This window comes from Strix uralensis, chromosome 3 (genome assembly GCF_047716275.1).
Source record: "Strix uralensis isolate ZFMK-TIS-50842 chromosome 3, bStrUra1, whole genome shotgun sequence".
NCBI lineage: Eukaryota > Metazoa > Chordata > Aves > Strigiformes > Strigidae > Strix > Strix uralensis.
The window spans coordinates 41,025,882-41,046,309 of record NC_133974.1 but is presented as its reverse complement, the minus strand read 5'-3'; the positions used below and the strand labels follow the sequence as shown (position 1 = coordinate 41,046,309).

General features: G+C 40.9%; 2 protein-coding genes across 12 annotated transcripts in view; one reads left to right on the top strand and one right to left on the bottom strand.

The window, feature by feature from the left end:
- ORC3 (origin recognition complex subunit 3) overlaps window positions 1-9,945 on the bottom strand; it is a 38,009-nt gene extending 28,064 nt beyond the window's left edge. For 3 of the 5 annotated variants that reach the window (XR_012628081.1, XM_074862029.1, XM_074862030.1), the window contains exons 1-3: window positions 9,796-9,938; window positions 7,253-7,307; window positions 4,034-4,131 (exon numbers count right to left, since the gene is read on the bottom strand). Coding sequence is in view for 3 of the 5 variants with exons in the window: in XM_074862029.1 (XP_074718130.1) it covers window positions 4,034-4,131; window positions 7,253-7,307; window positions 9,796-9,819 (177 nt within the window). In the remaining 2 variants the exon portion in view is untranslated. Of the gene's footprint in view, window positions 1-4,033; window positions 4,132-7,252; window positions 7,308-9,795 lie in introns of all 5 variants that reach the window. The other 2 variants (XM_074862032.1, XM_074862031.1) reach the window with 2 other exon arrangements.
- Window positions 9,946-10,039: 94 nt separating this feature from the next.
- The window catches only part of RARS2 (arginyl-tRNA synthetase 2, mitochondrial), a 39,549-nt gene continuing 29,160 nt past the window's right edge, over window positions 10,040-20,428 (top strand). For 3 of the 7 annotated variants that reach the window (XR_012628082.1, XM_074862039.1, XM_074862040.1), the window contains exons 1-6: window positions 10,040-10,197; window positions 10,989-11,062; window positions 11,683-11,788; window positions 14,845-14,928; window positions 17,612-17,709; window positions 19,407-19,462. Coding sequence is in view for 5 of the 7 variants with exons in the window: in XM_074862039.1 (XP_074718140.1) it covers window positions 10,159-10,197; window positions 10,989-11,062; window positions 11,683-11,788; window positions 14,845-14,928; window positions 17,612-17,709; window positions 19,407-19,462 (457 nt within the window). In the remaining 2 variants the exon portion in view is untranslated. Of the gene's footprint in view, window positions 10,198-10,988; window positions 11,063-11,682; window positions 11,789-14,844; window positions 14,929-16,897; window positions 16,974-17,611; window positions 17,710-19,406; window positions 19,463-20,428 lie in introns of those variants that run through there. The other 4 variants (XM_074862037.1, XM_074862035.1, XM_074862038.1 and 1 more) reach the window with 4 other exon arrangements.

The window sequence follows — 20,428 nt, the reverse complement described above, 5'->3', positions numbered from 1 at the left end:
ATAAAAATGTGGAAACACCAGAATACCTTCTTTTTCCTACCCCTTTCCTGCATAATTTTTAATCCTTAAAACTCCAGGGTAAAATTTTAAGTAACACGAAGTTTTCCTGCAAACTATAAACACGTTGATTTATTCACCGTGGCAAACACAGACATTTCCCATCTTGGAACTTCTGGCCAAATGCCTCAACAATAACTTGGAAAGCAAATGATCTTAACTGCGTCACAGCACAGGCTTTAAACGAGGGGAAAAAAAAGCCCAACATACAGACAAAGTGTAGGTAACATAGGAAGAACAAAACAATATAATTAGCTTCTGGCAGAATGTTCATGAAAATTCCTATTATTCCCTTTTGGCTTACAAAACACCTGTAAACATTTTTGAGAGATCTAAATGAGAGCAAACATTCAGCACCTCCAAATCTAACTCAGGGTGAGAGAAAAAAAATAAGAAAGAAAAGCATTAAGCATGTTTTATAGGAAAAAAATACTAAACCACATGACTGCCATATTTGCTACTCTGTCTTTTGCCCTTCAGGATGATTTTCATACGAGAATATGCATATGCAGGAATATGGAAAGGTGAGAGAAAACAGGGAGAGATAAAACTTTTAAAGGCAGATATACAGTCGCAGCACTGTATTTCTTTTATGATATATGTGCCTTTGAAAATCTGTCTCTAATCCAAGATATGCCTTCTGCTAGAGCAGACAAAAAACCCTGTACTCTGAATTTCAGGGTATCAATATATACTCTAGATATTAGAAACAAGATCAAACCCCTGCCCCCAGTAAAATCATCACCAAGATTTATTAGCAACAAGAAGTGACATACACAGCAGTAAACTCTATTTTAAATGAAGTGGCAAAGGCCATCTCTAGCAGCTTTGATGAGGCAGCAATCAAATGAGTTAAGGTCACATCTCCAGGAGATTGCACACAATGCCTGCTCAAAAACCTGAGCTCCATTTCCATCATACAGTAGAGTTCCTGTTGCTCTCCTGAACTGATAAAACTGTATATGAAGTAATCCTAGTCTTTTCACCCTCTATTTATTAAAAAATATTCTTCTGGCCTTTCTGATGTTGATTATGCACCTCTGAGCTCCCACTTGACAAATTCTTTGGCAACTCAGAAGAAACTGTAACATGGCATTTTAAAAAGAAGAATTTAAGCCATCAGCTTTCTAACAGCATTGTAACAGCTCCTGTATTACCATATGCCCCATAACAATCCTCTGAGCTTCTGCTTCAGAATCTATCAGACCTTGACCTTCTTCTGATCATTAATGTACATATTTTCACTGAGCTGTCCTAACAAGAACTTGAATCCTTACTTTGCATGGTTACAGTATATATTATTTCTTCCAATGCACACTTGTGAAGATGGAATTCAGTCTGCCATAGCACTACATATTTACTTAGCTTTCTTAAAATCCATCAGTCTTGTCAAAACAGCTTTGTTACTGGCAGTGTTTTGGTAGTGTTCCAGGAAATACACTAGGCTGCTCTGCATCTCAAGTGACCAGCTCATTTACTTACATGACACTACTTACTCTGGAAAAGTCATATGAACTGGAAGTTCAGTCCTTGCTACAACACTAGGTTTGGTCACGATTATCTGTTGTGTGGTCTGAAAATGCTTATCTGCACATTAGAGCTAAAATTACCACATTACAGCCCTGCACTTAGATTTTTTGTTTCCAACCTGGATCCTGGCACTACAACTGGAATTCCTCACCTTACAGGAAGGGAATGTTCCTGGAAGCCCTTGATGAGATGTATCATAATATGAACACTTGCAAGGCCACTGCTGACAGCAGGGGTCAAAACTGGGATACCTTGCAATACTGAAACAAAAAAGGTCAGAAAGTCACCTTCCAAAAATGAAGGACAGTTCCTGCAGTACTTTTGCCACTTTTTCATGTTGTGAGAAGCCTGAAAAGATCTCATCACCAGACAAGAGATGCTGCTGCCACAGTTGCAACATGGTTTATGATGGACATACAAAGGCCATTAGTGCACCGCAACAAAGCACCTGGAGGCCAAATCCTCTTCACTCTTAACACCTCAGGCAGATACCAAAGAACTGGAAAAACACCAGCACATGCACATGGCCTGCCAACAAACCATCAGGTAGCAGTACCCTGGCAAAAACTTTGGAGAACATCCTGCAAAGCTCACTTAGTACACTATCAGAACCCCTAGGATAAAAGTCCAAATCAGCAAGTCACACGCTTCCCAGGTACTCTGCCATGGATCAAGTTTACTACACCAGGGTTTGAAAGTACGTAAGAAATAAAATCCTGACTGGATAAAACCCTCACCTACCTGGTCTGACCTCACAGATGATGCCACTTTGAACAGGAGTTCAGACTAGAGACTTTCTAAGGTCCCTTCCAACCTGAATTATCACACATTTTCATATGTAAGAATAATAATCACCTCCAAGTTTGCCAACAGTGGGATAAAGGGATGATAATTCAAAACTCAGCAGAAAAAATATCAGATACCCCAGAAGCTGGATAAAGAAAATTCTATGTATAGCAGCAAAAGTAATGGCAGGTATCTGCCCTTGGGGAAATCAAACTTTAAGACAAGGCCCATATCAACTCATCAATGTAGGATGAGCTGTCTTCAGTCAGGAGGAGGAAGAACAGAAGAAAGTATTTGGCAAACTCCTAGCAGCCTCAAAGAAAACAAGAATAGGAGATTTAGAACAGGAAAGAATGAGGATTTTCCAGATGGCAATGGCTCTGTGCTTCTGTGGTTAAGGGAGACTTTCACTATGATGGGCTGTACTGGCTGCTCTGGGAGAAATCCTTGCAGAGCACTAGAAAAAAAGCCAACAACACTTCTTCAACCTGAAAATTCTACAGCCGCTGTTGGCAATGTAGAAGCATTGTCTCAAAAGCCTTGACAACACTGTGCCAAAGAAAGAAGATCCAAGAAAAGGTCTTCCAGAAGTAGCTAGAGAATGTCATCATCCCTGCAGTCTACTGTGCAGCTGCCAACATCACTGCCAATGCTGGTAGCTAATCCGTCAAGCTGAAGCAGTTGGCAGGAAGATACCAAATATACATCCACAAACTTCTGTGTGTTCTCTCTAATCAGCACCGTGATGTGGTGCGCTGCTTTGCACAGCTTGGCTAGTTATGGTTTGAAAAGGGCGCTGACTAGTCAAAGTGAGCTGGATCATGGAATAGTAGGAACAGAATTAGAGGAATTTACAAGTTTAGCCCAAGGGTCCCGATTGTAAGCTACATCCAACTGGCTTCTACTGTACATCCCAAAACAAACTTTGGAAAAAAAATTCTCATAATGTCCAGAGCCCAACTGCAGGCAGAGGAATATGGAATACTTGCCCAGAATCCTTGACACTGAATAGAGGAAATCACTGCTGTACGAAAGCAATTATTCATACTATAATGCAAACCAGCTGGCTATAGGGACACAACAACAGCATGCCATCTAACACACAACAATTAGGAGGCCACAGTTCAGTATGAAATTAACTCCAATACACACCAGACAACCCCATTGACACTGTCTGTACTAATTCAATAGACTATGCTTGCAGCTGTGTCATTCAGTATTTGACATCCATGCAGCTGTATTCACATAAATCCACTGTGAACCCTGGGCTGCTATGAACTCTGTAACACTGAGGTCAAGAGCAGCCTAAAATTCTCAGAGGGCTGGCAAGCACGTAACTGAATTGAAGGTAGAAAGCAGCAGTATGCCAGGAATTAATAGAAAGAACAATTAGGAAGAACAGAAGCTTAGGAGCAGCAGCTTGAAGCATCAAAAGCATACAGTTCTGTGGTTAGAAGTAATGTGTAATTGATGGATTTATTATTACTATCTTCTATTCTGGACAGGGATTTCGGTCTCAGTCAGTATTGCTGGTTCTTTTATTGCTTTAACTAATTGCTGTTTTAAGTGTGTAAAAGAAAAAAAGATCTCCAGAAACAAAGAAGCAAGCAGCATTGTTATAAATGCAAAACATTGCTTTAGTATGAGGTGCAAGACTCACCTTTGTTTCTGATTTGATCTGATGCCATAAAGACTGACAGGTAATAAACCGCAACTCGGCATCCTCTGAATCATTATTTCTTTCTTTGAAATCAGTAACTAGAAAGACAGAAAGCAAAGGCAAGCACAAATAAGATTATTAAAACAAAACATTTTTTTGTTGAGAAGAAAACAAAAGCACCTGACTGAAACAAGAACATCTTAATGTACGTATATATCTGAGGGAGATGACTTTTCTCTTAACCAATTAAATAACTGGTGTTATCGGGTAGAATAAGCAAGGGAACAAGCAGAATCTACTACCCAAGCATGCAGGCAAAAGGTAAAGAACTGGCTTCCATCTCAAGTCCCAGATGAGCTAAAGGCCAAATCAGAGCAAATGGTCTTTATTATTAAAATAAATTTTTTTAAAAATCTTTCCCTTGCTTCAGAAAGTTTTGTGGGTCTCTTTCACCTATTAAATATTCAATCCTCCTTCACTATTACAGCCAGATATGAACCATAAAGGCTTGCAAAAATAGATACATAAAAATTCTTTCTGTTCCCCAGGGAAGATGCAGCTAACACCAATTTCCTGAAAATAATAAGGTATACTGGGAAAGAACTGTCAGGTTACATGAAATATAGCTTTATTTTTTAAAAATACATTTAACCAACACAACTGTGCCAGCAAAACTTTTAAGTGCAAACTAGGCCTACATCTCTGGCTCACCTCTAAATTGCCTCTTGCTTCTATAGATGCTCTTTATGAAAAACAGAAGGAGAATCAGACCCTTTTTGGTAAAACAGTGTCTTGGCACATTTTCTGAATATATCTGGCTTCCCAGGTGCTGCTCTGCCTCACAGATGTGAGTACAGAAGCTCTCCACCAGCTTCCAACTAAGAAAGACAGAGCTGGGAGTAAAATAGGAGACTGAATAGAAACTGGTATAACTGAGTAAGGCTTTTCTCATTGTTTTTCCTCCCACACACAGCCTACTTTTTTTTTTTCTTTAAGGGAAAAGGCACAGGCTGGGAACCATCCTTCTTCTCCCAGCATACATTTAGCAGGTCTGCTGTGCTTTAAGGCTTCACTAATGCCACCTGGAAGAATACAAACACTGAACTTTATGTAAACATCCTGTTAACTGTTGCTACACAGCAACATTAAACATAACAATTGATTTTTTTCTAAATGTATGCATACAAAAAAATTTACTAGCCATTAATGTCCACTTTGTGACCATCCAATGGAGGATCATCAGTGGTCTGATCTCTAGAAAAGAACCACTTGATGAGCACATTCCACCTCCCAAAGCATTAAAACCACTCGAAAGCTCTGTAAACACAGGAGACACTCCTCATCCTCTGTTTTCATTGTCTTCCCTAAAATAACACCTCATTTGTATCCCTAAGAAAAATCACTTAAAATACATGATCCACTCTGATTACCCAGGTCTTAGGCTTTTAGTTAAAGAAAATCCAGCCACCACATTATTGGTAATATATCAAGGCATTATATTCTTTTTATACTACCAAAACTCAAACTATAGGTGCAAATGTGCACAAAACGTCTTTTGTGGGGTGCAACAGTACTATCAACTATCGCTGCTGTGACGTTTCACAACTGAAACTTCACACTTGACAGGTTTGGGCTTCCAAATGGGACGGACGTACATCAAAGTACTGTTTATTTAGAACACCATTCTAACCAACTGCTGCGAGCAGCCAAACTAGCTTACCTCTGCCTCTCTTTTAGGGGTAGTTCAGCCAAATTTGTTTTTCTGTCTCAAAGCATTTGCTAACTAGAACAACATGTTTAGTAGGATTTATCAAAGCATTACTAATCTTGAAAAAACAAAACCGTAATATCCAGTAAGGGCTAAAATTTCAATGTAGTTTAAGTGCATAGATCTCGGTTGTGGGTTTATTCATCTTGCAATGACTTGGAATGACAGACCGGATTCTATTTCCCTCCCTCTCATTCCCTGAGCTACAGATGTGCCAACTCTCACGGAAAAAACAACTTGGGATTAACTTTAAAGCAGGTGTAACAGTAAGTCCCTCTGGTAATAAATGAGCCTGTGGTGATTTCCACAAAAATCTGGCCTTATTACTTTTCCTTCCACTTTTTTTTTTACACAAATTGTCACACTTTTTGACAGCTCTGGTGATGCCAAAAAAAGTTTAACCTGGGAACAGTAAGCTTCCTAACTGAGTCTCAAACAACAACTGTTTAAGCAGCATTATTTGTGACTTCAGTAAGAGTCAGTCCTGCTCAGTCATCTTCAGTTGACAAGAGGCCTGTATCACAGAATCATCTAGGTTGAAAGGGACCTTGAAGATCATCTAGTCCAACCGTTAACCTAGCACTGACAGATCCCAACTACACCATATTCCCAAGTGCTATGTCAACCCGCCTCTTGAACACCTCCAGGGATGGGGACTCCACCACCTCCCTGGGCAGCCCATTCCAATGCCTGACTACCCGTTCTGTAAAGAAATGCTTCCTAATATCTAGTCTAAACCTTCCCTGGTGCAACTTGAGGCCATTCCCTCTTGTCCTATCACTTATTACTTGATTAAAGAGGCTCATCCCCAGCTTTCTGCAACCTCCTTTCAGGTAGTTGTAGAGGGCAATGAGGTCTCCCCTCAGCCTCCTCTTCTCCAGACTAAACAACCCCAGTTCCCTCAGCTGCTCCTCGTATGACATGTGCTCCAGACCCTTCACCTTTTATGCTCTGTATACACATGTGGCATAGAGGCTGGAGAAAATATACATAACAAATACTAGTGGACAGAAGCCATGGGATCTTCATAAATGGCTTTTCTTTCTTCTTTTCCTTAAGAAACTTAGGCAAACTACCCAGAATATGATGAGACTTATGAATGGGATATTATTTCTGACTCCTATAGCTTAAATATAGGTCGTCCAGACTCTTCAGATAAATAGCTTGTCAGCCAATAAACAATTTATGGTAGCATGGAAAAGAGCTCTCTCGTTAAAAAAAAAAAAAAATGTGCAAAGATAGCTATACAATCTTGATTGCTGGAGATGAAAACCACATTTACACTAGCCAACAATCTGCTGGGGTTCCTCTGAAGAAATGAGTTTTCAGCAATACTGACATCAAGGACCACAGAAATTCTCACACAGCTATGACAGAACTCAATCAGATGTGGCAAACCTTCCAGGATTAACCCTTGTCAAGCACAGAAACACATATCAAAATGCACTAACCTGTTTTCTGAGACACCCTTCTCTTCTTGGGAGTTGGTTTAAATACAAAGCAGCCCTAGAGAAGAGCAAAAACCATAAACTTCAATATGAGCATCAATCTGACTGCTCCCAAGGCTACTTTATTCTCCTTTAATTTCAGTGCTCCATTAAACCAACAATTTGAACTGAATTGCCAGCATCTTAAGGATATCAATTTGCATGTTGTCCCTTTATATTCCTGTTTCAAGCTGGAAAACTAGTGGAAGCAGTATCCCAGCATATTTGGAAGTAACTCTTTCATCTTTCCATTATGTTCTTTAAATCAACCATCAACTAGAACAGCAGAAGACTTTAAAACATCTCGTAACGTCCAGCAGGTCTAGAATTAAGAAGAAATGATTCCCTGGGGACACATCGATACAGTTTTTCTCAGTATAATTTCAGCTGAAAACAAAACAACAAAAAAAAGCAGAGGCTGGGATGCATCAAAAAGGTTATCCAGAATAATGCAGTGAGTATTATTAAGTCACTTACAAAAGCCAATGACACACCCTAGCTACAGAGGACAAGTGCATCCCCATTCAAAAAAATAGAGATAGTTTGAAGCAGAATGACAAATGTCCTCCAGATAGAAGTCATCTCTCAGTTAGATCCGTTTCATCACAAAGGAGGAGGAAATAAAACACAAGTATTAAGCTTTGAATTCTGCAATTTTTTTTCATTTTCCTGTAGAAAATCTGAAATTTTTTCCCCCATCCTCTCAAATAAAAACTCATCCATTTTGAAGAGTTATACAGATTTCCCATATATATCAGAAGTCATATGCATTCCCCAGCTCTCACTGTGAGGTTCTTGTGCTACAGCAAGGGGGAAGGAAACACACAAGCATTCAAGACAGATAAACAGACTGATTCAATCCTCTATTTCTCAAAGGAGATGCTTATACAAGCAAAGATTACTGAACTCAACCTAGGATAGTTCAGCCACTAGCATAAGAATGATCTAGTGAAAATAAAACTCCAGAGATATGTTCAATTTTGATCACAAGCACCAGTCCATTGGGTAACCTCAGACATGTTATTTCCTTTCTTATACAAATAAGAAATTTCAGTAAAACACTGATAACAATATTGGCCTCCTCTAAAAAACAGCCTTATGAATTGGAGGTGCCTTCAGATACTTTCCATTTTACCATGCATATTAACAACCATCTAAAAACAGCTGGACAAAAGTTGTGGTTATTCTACAGATCCTAAACACTCCAGAATTCCACTACAAAAAGCTATGCTACAGTCTTATTTATGCTGCAGTACGCAGGTGGCAGAACAGTAATTCACGAGACCACAACTGGAATTGGCCAAAATAACTACAAATCACATATATAAAATAAGAAACAATGTATGCTTAACCAAATCAAACACAAATACTATTTAATGCTTTAGAAGCACTGGATTTCCCTACACCACTGAAAGTAGCAGAGACCAGAACATAAAACGGCAAAGAAGTATTATATATGATACGGGAAGCAAGGTTGGAAGGGGGGGGGGGGGGGGGACACACACACACGTTTCACTACCTAACTACTCAACAGCAACAGCCATTATTGAACGGGAAATCCACCAGGTTTGGATGAAGTTTTAACTTTGTTTGGAAGTACTTCCCTTTAGCAGTAATAACCTGCACAGTGACTTCCACATCGACGGATCCAGCTGCACACTGCAATTCAGTGAAAAACAATATAAGGGACAGGAGTCTTCTGATGTTAAAACACATCCCTTCCCGCTGTGAACCACTGCTATTATTCACTATATGGTCAAGCAAGAGAAGAAGTTACAACGTTCCAATACATTTTAGGCCTCCCTACATGCATTCATCAGAGTGTTAGTATCTCCCTACTGCCAGCCCTGCCTAAAGGCCAGACAAAAACTTTCAGCTCAGAAATATCAAGGCAATAATAGATATTTCACATCACGTGAGTGACAGCACTTTTCTTTTTGTATCTCCAGTAAATTAGTTTTGGGGGAAAACGCAATGAGTGTTTCAAAGTGGCAGCAAGCAGTGCCAACAGACTAGCTGAAGTGACAAAACCTGCAGCCACAACACTACCGCTCAGTTCTACGTGTTTACTTCAAGTACGAGCGCTTTTTGTGTGCTAACAGGACAGAGAAGCAGGACGAGAGAGCTGGCTGTTGGGAGAAGAAAAAGTGCCCCGGGTAACGCGGGACCGAGTGGGCGTCAGGGCACGGATGGAGAGCCAAGACTTGCCATAGCAAGGGAAGAGAACACAGGCACAGGCAACTGGGAGCCCGGGCTCAGGGGATGAGGGAAACGGCAGCGGATATGCAGAGGAGGAGGAGCGGAGGCAGGATGCGACGGGGAGACGCGGCAATTCTGCGGGTCGGTTCCTCCAGCACCCGCACAACCGCACTCCTCCCCTCCCGGGGCCGGCAGGGACGGCTCTGAGGGGCCGCTCTGCTCGGAGGGAGCCCCCGTCCCGCCGAGGCGGGAGAGCGGCAGCGCTCTGGGCACGCCGAGCCGCCGGCGGCCCTCCCGCGCGCCCTCACCTTGGAGACGGAGCACGTGCTCATGTCGCCCCGCGGGCCCCGGCGGTACCGGACACGCCGCCCCGCCGCCGCCGGAGGGGGAGGTGCCGCGCAGGCCGGCACGGGCCCGCGGCGCACGCGCGCTCCGGGAACGCCACCCGGCTCCCGGCTGGTCCGCCAAACGCGCTGGCCTGACGCGGTGGCTTCGCCGCTCTGCTCCCGCCCCTCCCCGCCCCTGCGCACCTCCTCTGCGCAAAGGAGGGGAGCGGCCTTGTCCTGCCACCCCCGGCCTGAGAATGGTACGGCCCTGCCCGCCCCTGGGCCGGCGGAAAGGAGAGGTGGGGGGGACGGGCCGGCTGCGACCTTCCGCCTGGCGGCACAGCCATGGCAGCCTGTTCCTTTCGGAGGAGCATCGCTTTCCAGGTACCCGCTCCCTCCCGCAGCCAGCGCCGAGGAGGGGCGCGCCGTGACCGCGACGCTTCCCTCCGCGCCCTCACCCAGACGCCCCTCTCCGGTCGTCTTACAGTGGGCCCGACCCGTTGCCAAGGGGCTCGGCGCGGGCTTCCCTGCCCCGCCTCTCTCTGGCGGCTGAGCGGGGCGCGCGCCAGCGTCTCCCGCGGGGCCGCCCCCTCCCCTGCGCGCGGCCGCGGCGGCAGCCGAGGGCACCGCCCCCCCCCCTTCCCCGGCCGGCCTGTGGCGGGAGGGCTGGCGCCAGCGCTGTCCCCGCCGTCCCCTCACAGCAGCAGCCCCGCACCGGGCGCGCAGGTTCCCCCTCCCCGCAGGCTGAAGCCCGTGAGCAGTTAACCGGGGGAGGGGGTCGCTCCTCACCTTGGCGAGAAGCCAGCCGTTGTTGGTTATTAGTGAGGCCCTCCATGTCATGGGCCCCTTACGCCCCGCTGACGGGGTCGGGATAAGCTGAGCGAGGTGTCACGACTAGAGAAGTCGATAAAGGCATGCGAGAGTTTAGTGGGATCCTGCGGGGGGGAGGGGAAGCTCTTTCTAAGGCTCTTTTAATATTTCTTGTGTTTGTATTGCGTTGTGGGGTTTTTTTGAAAAATTGCTTATAGTAGTTAATAAGTATTTGATTTTTTTACCTGGGTTGAAATTTGCTTTCAGACATAAATGATGCATCCCCCACAAGTATTTAAGCAGGGAGCAGTATTTTTTCTGGATCTTTTTTGCTTAAGACGTTTTGTTCTCTATTTCAAATTTAGCTTTCAAAGGTTTTGGATCTGCCACCAGAAAACTTAATAAAGTCCATATCTGCAGTTCCTGTCTCCAAAAAACGGTAGTGTTTACATATTATCTTACAATGCTGTGTCATGTTTTATTATTTTCTGTTGTGCTTTTTGTTGCAAGAGTTTAACAGGACTTTAGGGAAAAACAAATACAGAAAAAACAAACCTAAGCTAATATACAATCCAATTATAAGAAGATACCTAAATCTAATTAAATCGCTGTATTTTTTCAAGCATGCTCAAAACTAATATAATTGCTTAAAAAGCTGTTCAAATTATAGGCAGTGCTTGAATGGCAAATGTTTTGGCTTTAATGATCTGAATGTGAAACTGCTTAGAACCAATATGAAGTTATCATGGATTTTTTTTCAGTGTCCTGTTCAAGAGTTGCAATGATGTTAGCAAGTAAATTACATTTTTTCATGAGCATGATTTTTGGTTATTCTGAAATGGCATTCTCACCATATCTGCTTTCTGACTGCATTAGAGCAAAGGTAGTATTTGGCCATCTAGGGCAGCTTTCTAAATATAGTGAACTTTCTGGTATCTGTGACTGGGTTGTGCTTGGCAATTAGACTTTTCATATGCAGAGTCAGCTTGGATCTGCCAGATCTACCCATCATTTCAACAGGTTTTTGTTCTTGATTTTCATACGTTCTTTTTTTTTCAGTCGTGTTGCTGATTTCCAGCTTTCCATTGCTTCTGTAACAGAAGACAATTCTAGAGATTGCTTAGCACCAGATCTTCATCTTCAAGCTCAGAAGCTAGCTGAAGGGGTATGCTAATGTATTAATCATATATTTATGCAATAACAAACTTACAGACTAGAGGTGTAACAGGCATCATCGGGTAAATAGTATTCTTTCTTCAAGCATCTGTCAAGTCAGAGTAGTCAACTGCACCTAGTGTAATTGTACACAGAATCTTCACACGGAATTGGCGAAGCAGTCTTAGTTAAGGTTCTTGTGAAATTATTGTTTTCAAATAGTTTGAGAGTAAATAATATTTGTGAAGTTAAGAGGGTATCTACAGGGTATGCCATGGTCTGTACTGTTGCCCAACACTTGAGGAAGAAATTGAGTATACAGTATTTTGGAAATCCAAAGACTGCAAAATCCAACACTATAATGGCAATGGATAAATTTAGCCCGTGGGACAAACAGACCAGACTTGCAAATCCCTAACTGCATGAAATTGAGGTTTTTTAGAACAGCAATTTTTTCAGGTGTGTTATTCTGGGAAATGGAAGTAGCTGAGGTGTTAAGACTAACCACAGCATAAAAAAGAAGCAGTGTGCAAAACAAGGTCTACAGAAGTGACACAAACTTTGAAGGAAGGGAAGGAAATAAAAATTTGGAGAAATTTGCATTTATAAAGTTGAACAAAAGTGGGATCAGAAAGGTGATGTTGAGGTTTGAGGGATCACTTGAGCTGAAAAAAGTCCTTTACAATCTAAAAATGTGTTGTTGATCCCAATGCAGAGGAGTATAAACTAGAAAATTGTGTTAAAGTTAGTTGCAAAGAGGAGCTAGATCAAATAATGAAAGTGCAAACAAAATTCTTCATCTGCATCAGAAAGAGCAAGCTTGAGAAGGAATTAGTTGGGCTGCTATTTGATCAGGAGTTTAAAAGGTTGCATAAAAACAGTTGTAATACTGTTGAGAAGCTGAACTATTTCTCCATGTCATTCGCTGCTGAGATATTGAAGAGATCCATAACTTGGACCCATTCTTGTAACATGAATATTCTGACTCGGTTGAAAGAAGAACTGATGGTGCACAGATATACAGCCAAAACTTCTGAAACAACTTAAAGATGAGCTAGAACCATAAAATTATTCAGGTTGGAAAGGACCTCAGGAAATTATCTGTTCCCATCTCCTCAGTGCATGTTGTTGATGGTTTTTGAATGAGGTTGCTGAGGACTTTTGAAATCCTGTCAGGTGTTGAAAGCCTCTGAGGATTTGACAGCCTCCCTGGGTAAATCTGTTCCAATGACTGTAATGTCATAGTACCATTTTTTTCCCTTGTGTCTAGTCTGTCACTTTAAAAACAGCTGCTATTCCCGGTGTTTAGATAGCTGCAAATTTTCTCTCTTCTTTGTTGTTTGTGGCTCATTAAATAAACCTGGGATACTTACCCCTGCCTCTTTACATGGAAGAGCAGTTGTAACAATAAAGAACAACAGACCATCAATATAATTCCCCAAAATTAATAGACCGTGCCAGTTATACAAAGTTAAAAAATTCCATTAATCTCTTCAGAATGTTTTTTGTTGGGTAGTGAATAAAGGAGATGCATTTAGTATGATTTGTTTAGACTGATCGTGTCATCCACAAAGGTAAGCAATGTAGAAATTAGCAAATGACCACATACCAAAAACTAGCAGAGAGACAGAAAAATGTAGGCATTTACCAGTTTTTGTCATGATAAACAGCTGATGAGGTGCCTCAAGGTTCAACAGCATGTTCTTAGTCACTTCTGAGGAAATAAGTCACACTATTTGAAATACAGATATTTAGGTTAGGCAGAAGAGATAGAAATTTTTCTTGTTGACTAAAATAGCCTAAATAATAAGGCAGCATGATACTAAATGAAGCATAATGCGCTCTGATGTGCTGAGAATTGTCTGTCAGAAAGGTCAGGACTATCTTGTTTCCATGAGCTTTTGATTTCACCTGGCTAGTTGGTTCTTGATTGATCTTTGGACTGTTAGTTCTTTGTGGAGGGGACATTGTGCTGTGGGGCATTTTATGCCTCTGTACAGTGTAGTGGCATTGTGGTCCAAGCCTTAAGCACGGGGAGATTTCGTTACTAAAGAACCACAGGGCACTTGGAGGAGAGGTTATTAAAGCTATGGAGAGGCCAGATGAGCACTCGCATTAAAGAGAGATAAAAACCACTGAGCTGACAAATGACAGATTATGTAGAAAACATTCAGCAGAACAAACAGTATGGAGAGAGTCCAGTGGGAATTTCTGTTTTCTCTCTGCCCCATAAGTTAAAAGGGCCTTTCTTAAAATGGTAAAGTGTGAAATTCAGAGACAGTATGAGAAATACTATTTCATGTAGCTTGTGAATAAACATTGGAACTTCATGTTGTTGGAGCTTGTAAAGGTTAAAGAACTTCTAGACTAACCTCGATTTCATTTTCTGATTAAGTTACTGTCTAAGCTAGCATGGGGGTAGAATTTCTTTTTCATGCTGATGAGTTTCAGTAAGAATGTATAGCTTGTGTTTTTCAAAGATATTAACCAAGTGATAAAGTGATTGTGTTATCTCTTATATGCTTTCCATCCCTTTTTAATCTTTTTTTTTTTTAAGACAATTTCTTGGCTATGAAAGCCAGCTAATTTAATGAGAAACTCTCAAACCTGATAGGTTGAGATCCAAAGCTCCGAGGCCATGAAGAGACCAAAATTTGTGTGAAGAAGAAGTTGACGTTAGGGGTTGGTCAGAAACTTCAAGTAACAGCAGTCCAAAGTTTCTGTCTCTGGTTTTAAGACACTAATCTTGATTTTTTTTTTTTTTTTTTTTTTTAAAGTGCTGTCAGGTACTCTGTAAGTTGTCAAATGTATCTCAGCTTTTGTGTGTACAAAGAGATCGACTACTGCTCCCAGTCAAAATAAAATAGACTGTATGCATGCAGGGACCAAAGTAAAACATATATGTGACATTTCAGGCTGAGTTACATTCAGAGCTATTAAGCATGGATTGGAAATAATAAAATTATCCCTTTTCCAAGAAGATTGATTAAACGATCCATTTGTGATTGCTAGTTTTCCAATTTAGCTGTTTTCATGCAGAGTTTCTGTTTTATTTTGTTCTTTTAGCTAAAATGTGATGCTGTAGTGAGTGAAATCAGTGCTGGTCCAGGAACAGTGAACTTTACAATAAACAGGGAATTATTAGCAAAGGTGAGTACTATATTTCAGGTGCATTAAGGTAAAAATAAATTCTTCAATATAAAACTTAGAATAGAATACTTACTGTTGTCTTAGAAAGGTATTTTCTATATAAAACTGTTTTGTAAGTTCTCTTCTAGGATCCCTGTTTCTGATTTGTTATATAGGCCTAGAATTTGGAATGAGGGTCACAAAAGTTTCCTTATGAGGAAAGAATATATCACTTAGGCTTGTAATCCTCATTTCTTGAATGGTAAGACCCTTTCTTCTTGTGAATTGCTAATGCTTAGACATGCCTATGAATCAGTTGCTTTATCCTTGAATTTTTCATTAGCTATTTATAATCAATCCATCCTGATAAGAACATAGCAGCTGACCATTCACTGAAAGAGTAGTTTCAGTGGTAAATTTTATTCATGGACAGGATTTCACAAGGTGCTGTATCTGTAGGGATTCTAGTCAGTTTAATGATTCAAGCAAAACTATGTGTCTGGCTTAGTAGAGTTTTGCTGGAAAAAATGTGAAATTAGGACATGTAACTTAACTTTGCATTATGTCACTGAGGAGAGAGGAGGAGGTAAAACCTAGCTGTAACTTTCACTGATAGTAGATAAGTAGAATAGGTCTGTGGGTAAATTTGATGATTTTTGTGTGTGTCTAGCTTACCTTCCTAGGTGCCATAATAAGAACAGAATTAAAGTTTTTTCTCCAGGTGCCTTTTTTTTTTTTTTTTAATTTACTCAATATCTATTGCAGAAGAATTTTAAAGTGATTTTTGGAAGGGAAAAAAAGAAACATTTCCACTGAATGAAGTGAGATTTTTACTTTTGTTCACGTTGTTAAAGGCCTCTATTATCTTCAGGAAGTTTGTCCAATACATGCAGCTTCGTATATTAGGTTTTGTAGTGTAGTGGCATCTGTGTGACAAACTGAAGTATGCAGGGTGTTTACAGGGACTTTCCTTCCTGTGTGAATGCATTACTGATAATACAGACAGCATAGGATTCCTCTTCCCACAAACTGTGTTCAGGCTATTGAGGAAGTATTTTAAGGCATTTTACAGTCTGCATACTTTCAAAGGAGATATGTTTTTGTACAGACCATTCATAGTGGCCTTACAAACTTTCAGGTGAGGGGAAGGAAGAAGGGGTGTTTGGACACATGAGGATTGAATAATTGGCTTTCTTTGGTACTAAAGGAGTAAAAAGCAGGATGACTTTTGGTGCCTAGAAAAACCTAGCAGTTTTAGCAGAATGTGAATGTATTCATTTTTCCTCTTCCTGTTACAGACTTAAGTTGAAGTGAGTCAGTAGTTCTGAGGAGGCTTAAATTCTTGCAAAATTCTCCTGTTCTTCTGCTTCCCCATTGTACATGCATGCTCTCTTCCAACAGGAAAGGAAAAGAACATTAGGCAGATACTATTCCTAAAAAGGATTAATGAAGAAATAACAGTGAACAGTGATGTAAAGTAACTGGAAAAATGTAGACACATTAATCTGCCTCGTTCTAGGATTAACAATGGAAGCAGTTTAAGTTTATACAACTGAAATTAGAAACAGCTAAGCCTCTTTTGTCTCTGTCCCTTAAACCACTGGTTCATGTTTAAATATGCTGTTAAGAGTTATGAATGACCAAACCTTCCATGAGCTGTTGTTGCAGTCTACCTGCAGTGAACTGATGGAGAGGACTCTGTAGTAGTTGTTTTGTCTCTTAAATTGGCTTTAGTGATAATCATGAAGACTAGAACTCCTGTACTTCTGTGTGAGATTTCCTGAAGCAAAAGAAATGTGTTCATGTGCTATTCAGGTGACCTGCATATGCTTATGCAGCCAGAGCTCATTGGATTTCTTGTAGGCCCTCAGTCACAAGGGGTGTGTGGGAGCTCTGATGTCTCCCAAAGGGTTGGACCTAGGACTGTGCACAGCAGGTGTCCCCTGTATATTACACCTTGACAAAACCCTTGGATATTCCTAGGAATTTGAGAAATGGCCAAACACCTCAAAGTGCCTCGATAAGATGTATTCATGGGAAGAGGATGCTTTTGAGAAAGCTCAGAGGTATGCTGTGTAGCTTTTTTTTATTAATTAAAAATAACAAGACATTGAGCATTTGGCCACACAATGAGGTAAATTCTCTAGTGAAGTCTACTGCTCATAAGCTCTCCTACTTTTTCATCCAAATCTATGGTCTAGTTCTACAAGGCACTCTTTATTTTAAAATGTGTGCTGGTTACAGATGAGCGTGCTGGTTAGCATAAGCTAACACTCCTATTTACATGACAACTCCCTCATTTTACATGTCACTGTTCTACCCAAGTGCTTAGACTGAGTTTCCTTTCCTGTCCAGCAGTTACCCCCAGGTTACACTCTCGCCCTTTCATTTTATGTGACTAAACAATGATTTTAGTGAAAACTAGATTTTCCACTTCCTTTTAAGTTGTCACCAAATTCAGCCTTGATTTTCACCAAAACTCTGCCTATGTTTTCTCTAACTTTTTAAATTGATGAAGTACAGCTTTCAAAAGTTAATGGCATTTTCACCTGCATATGGGATCTTGTTTGCTTGGCAGACCAGCCATGTAATTGCTAGTGTGAGTAAAGGCTGTGGGATCAGTGATAGGTAACAGTTTTCCTGATCACGCTTTCTGTTGTTGAAACATATTTTCCTTTTTTTTTTGATCTTCTTTGTGGTTTAGACTGTGTTGCGGCAGGTGTTGAAAGATGGCTCAGAGTATGGAGTAAAAAGTGAACTTTTCTCCACAGTGCCTAAGCAAAAGGCAGTGATTGAGTTCAGGTAAGCACATATAATAAGTCCTTTGAGAAAATTGCCTTGTCTGCTGATTGATATTTTGCTGATTGATATTCATTGCTGTAATGTATGATGCCTGTGAAATTAAACCATATTTAGGGTGTTGTATTCAGCCGTATTTGATACTCTGATATATTTGCCAAGTAGAATATAAGTTATATTTAGCGAATCGAGGCTTTCTCCCAGAATACATTTTTGACATTTAAAGTGTTCTTGCCTCACACTGCCGTCCACTAAGAATATTCTCATTTAGTGCATAATGGCATTCAGTTTTTAAGTAGACTTCTTTTATTTTATTATCAAGAAACATAATCTGAATTTTCAGCCAGCAACCCGTTATTTTTTTTCACCTTAATACCTTCGTCCCTGACTTGCTAAAGCAGCCAGGCATTTGTCTTGTTAACTCTCAATTGCTGGCTCCAGAATTCCTGTCCAGTGCTATTGTGTTTACGGTCACCTGCCCATGGAATGAAAAGTGGCTGACTCAGATCTCTTTATGTATAAATATCTTTGTTCACTTATACCCTTTCTGCAGGCTTCTATAGTCACTGAAAGTAATTCGGAGGGTGAATTTCATAGCTGAACTTCCATTTTGTTATCAGGGGCAAACAGTTGTGGGTACAGGATTTTTTGGGGGGCAGGGCCATTGTTGGTAGAAGAAGATGTGATTTTAGTTACTGACTTTTGTACACAAGGTCCCCTGTCCTGGTATCAGATTTATCTCTAATAAAGGTACGAGGAAAATGATCTGTATGTCCAAAACATGTAAAAAGTACGAAAATAGCCTGGGCTGCATCAAAAGAAGTGTAGTCAGCAGGTGCAGGAGGTGATTCTCCCCCTCTACTCCAGTCTCATGAGACCCCACCTGCAGTACTGTGTCTGGCTCTGGGGCCCCCAACGTAAGAAGGACATGGACCTGCTCAAGCGGGTCCAGAGGAGGCCATGAAGATGATCAGGGGGCTGGAGCACCTCCCCTGTGAGGACAGGCTGAGAAAATTGGGGTTTTTCAGCCTGGAGAAGAGAAGGCTCTGGGGAGACCTTATAGCAGCCTTCCAGGACCTTAAGGGGGCCTACAGGAAAGATGGGGAGAGGCTCTTTATCAGGGAGTGTAGTGATAGGACGAGGGGTAACAGTTTTAAACTGAAAGAAGGTAGATTTAGATGAGATATAAGGAAGAAATTCTTCACTGTGTGGGTGGGGAGACACTGAAACAGCTTGACCAGAGAAGCTGTGGCTGCCCCCTCCCTGGAAGTGTTCAAGGCCAGGTTGAACGGGGCTTTGAGCAACCTGGTCTAGTGGAAGGTGTCCCTGCCCATGGCAGGGTGGTTGGAGATAGATGATCCTTAAGGTCCTTTCCAACCCAAACTATTCTATGATTCTATGATAAGGTAGTGCAAGTCCTTTGTCACTAGTATAGTTGAGTTTTGGGAGATTCTTTGTTGTGGGGTTGTTTGTGGCTTCTTTTTCCCTGTAACACTGGCTGTTAACTGATACTGGAGGAAAAGCTGGTTGGATAGAAAAATTTGCTGTCTAGAACAGAAGCTAATCGGGGAATTTTAAGGGAAAATTGAAAGTGCTGGTTTTATTCCAGTTCTGCTATATGCATGAGTTGAATTCTTTTGACTTGGTGATCTGGCAGTCTTGTACATTGAACAAACATTATTTGTGAAAATTTGTTACAGCTCCCCTAATATTGCCAAAAAGTTTCACATAGGACATTTGCGTTCCACAATAGTAGGTAAGTATGCATTTAACTGCCTCCTAAAAGCACTTGTCTTCCTGTTTCACTTGACAGGGGAACACTGCTAACCTCTCACTCTTCTAGTGGAGTGGCTGTGTCAGGCTCGACTTGCTAATTAAAAACCTTTTGCTCATTATGCAGTGAAGAAAAGAGCATGGTGTGTTGCTGGCAGATTTATTAAGTCACACGTAATATAGTTTTATGACTCTGAACATTAAATGAAGTAGTTTAAAATTGTTCTACAAAGACACCCAGGGCAGTTTTCATTGAGGTGCTATGAGTGTCCTTTGAATTTTAAATTTCCAATTTGCACTGGATGGCAGAGCCGTCAGTTACATATTGGTGGCTGTCTTGCAAAAAGCTTGCTTTTATATGTTAATTAATTTATGCCATTATTACTAACACAGTTGCTGTAATTTGTAATGGAATAATTAATAAGTTTATTGTGCAGTACTCTAATGGCACATGGAAAACATTATTTCTCCCTCCTTTCCCTCTCTCACAATAAAAACTAGTAGGTTATTAGCAGAAGATCCTACAGCATCTGTGCTGCTAATAATATATTAGTTTTAAATTATATTTAGTGTATTGTGTATAATTATTAATGACATAATGTTAATAATTCTGCCTCCCCATGGACTGATAGTTGAGTGAAATTGCATATTTTAGGCTCTTTATGTTCCATTTCTGGACCATTTGCTATAGAAAAAAAACACTTTGAAAAATGGTTCAGGAATCAATGGTTGTCCAAAAGTAAGAGAATGAATTGACTACAGAGAATGGAATTGCAAGCTGTAATATGGTGTTATAATAACAGAAGAAGAGAAAGCTTTCTGCATTCTTTTACATCAGTATTGTAATTAAAAGGTGCCCTTGAAGGACAGGAAAATACAGGAAGTGATGCGGGTATTTCTTCTTTGTAATTCTATGGTTGCATCTAAGCTCAGAAGAAAGGTGAAGGAT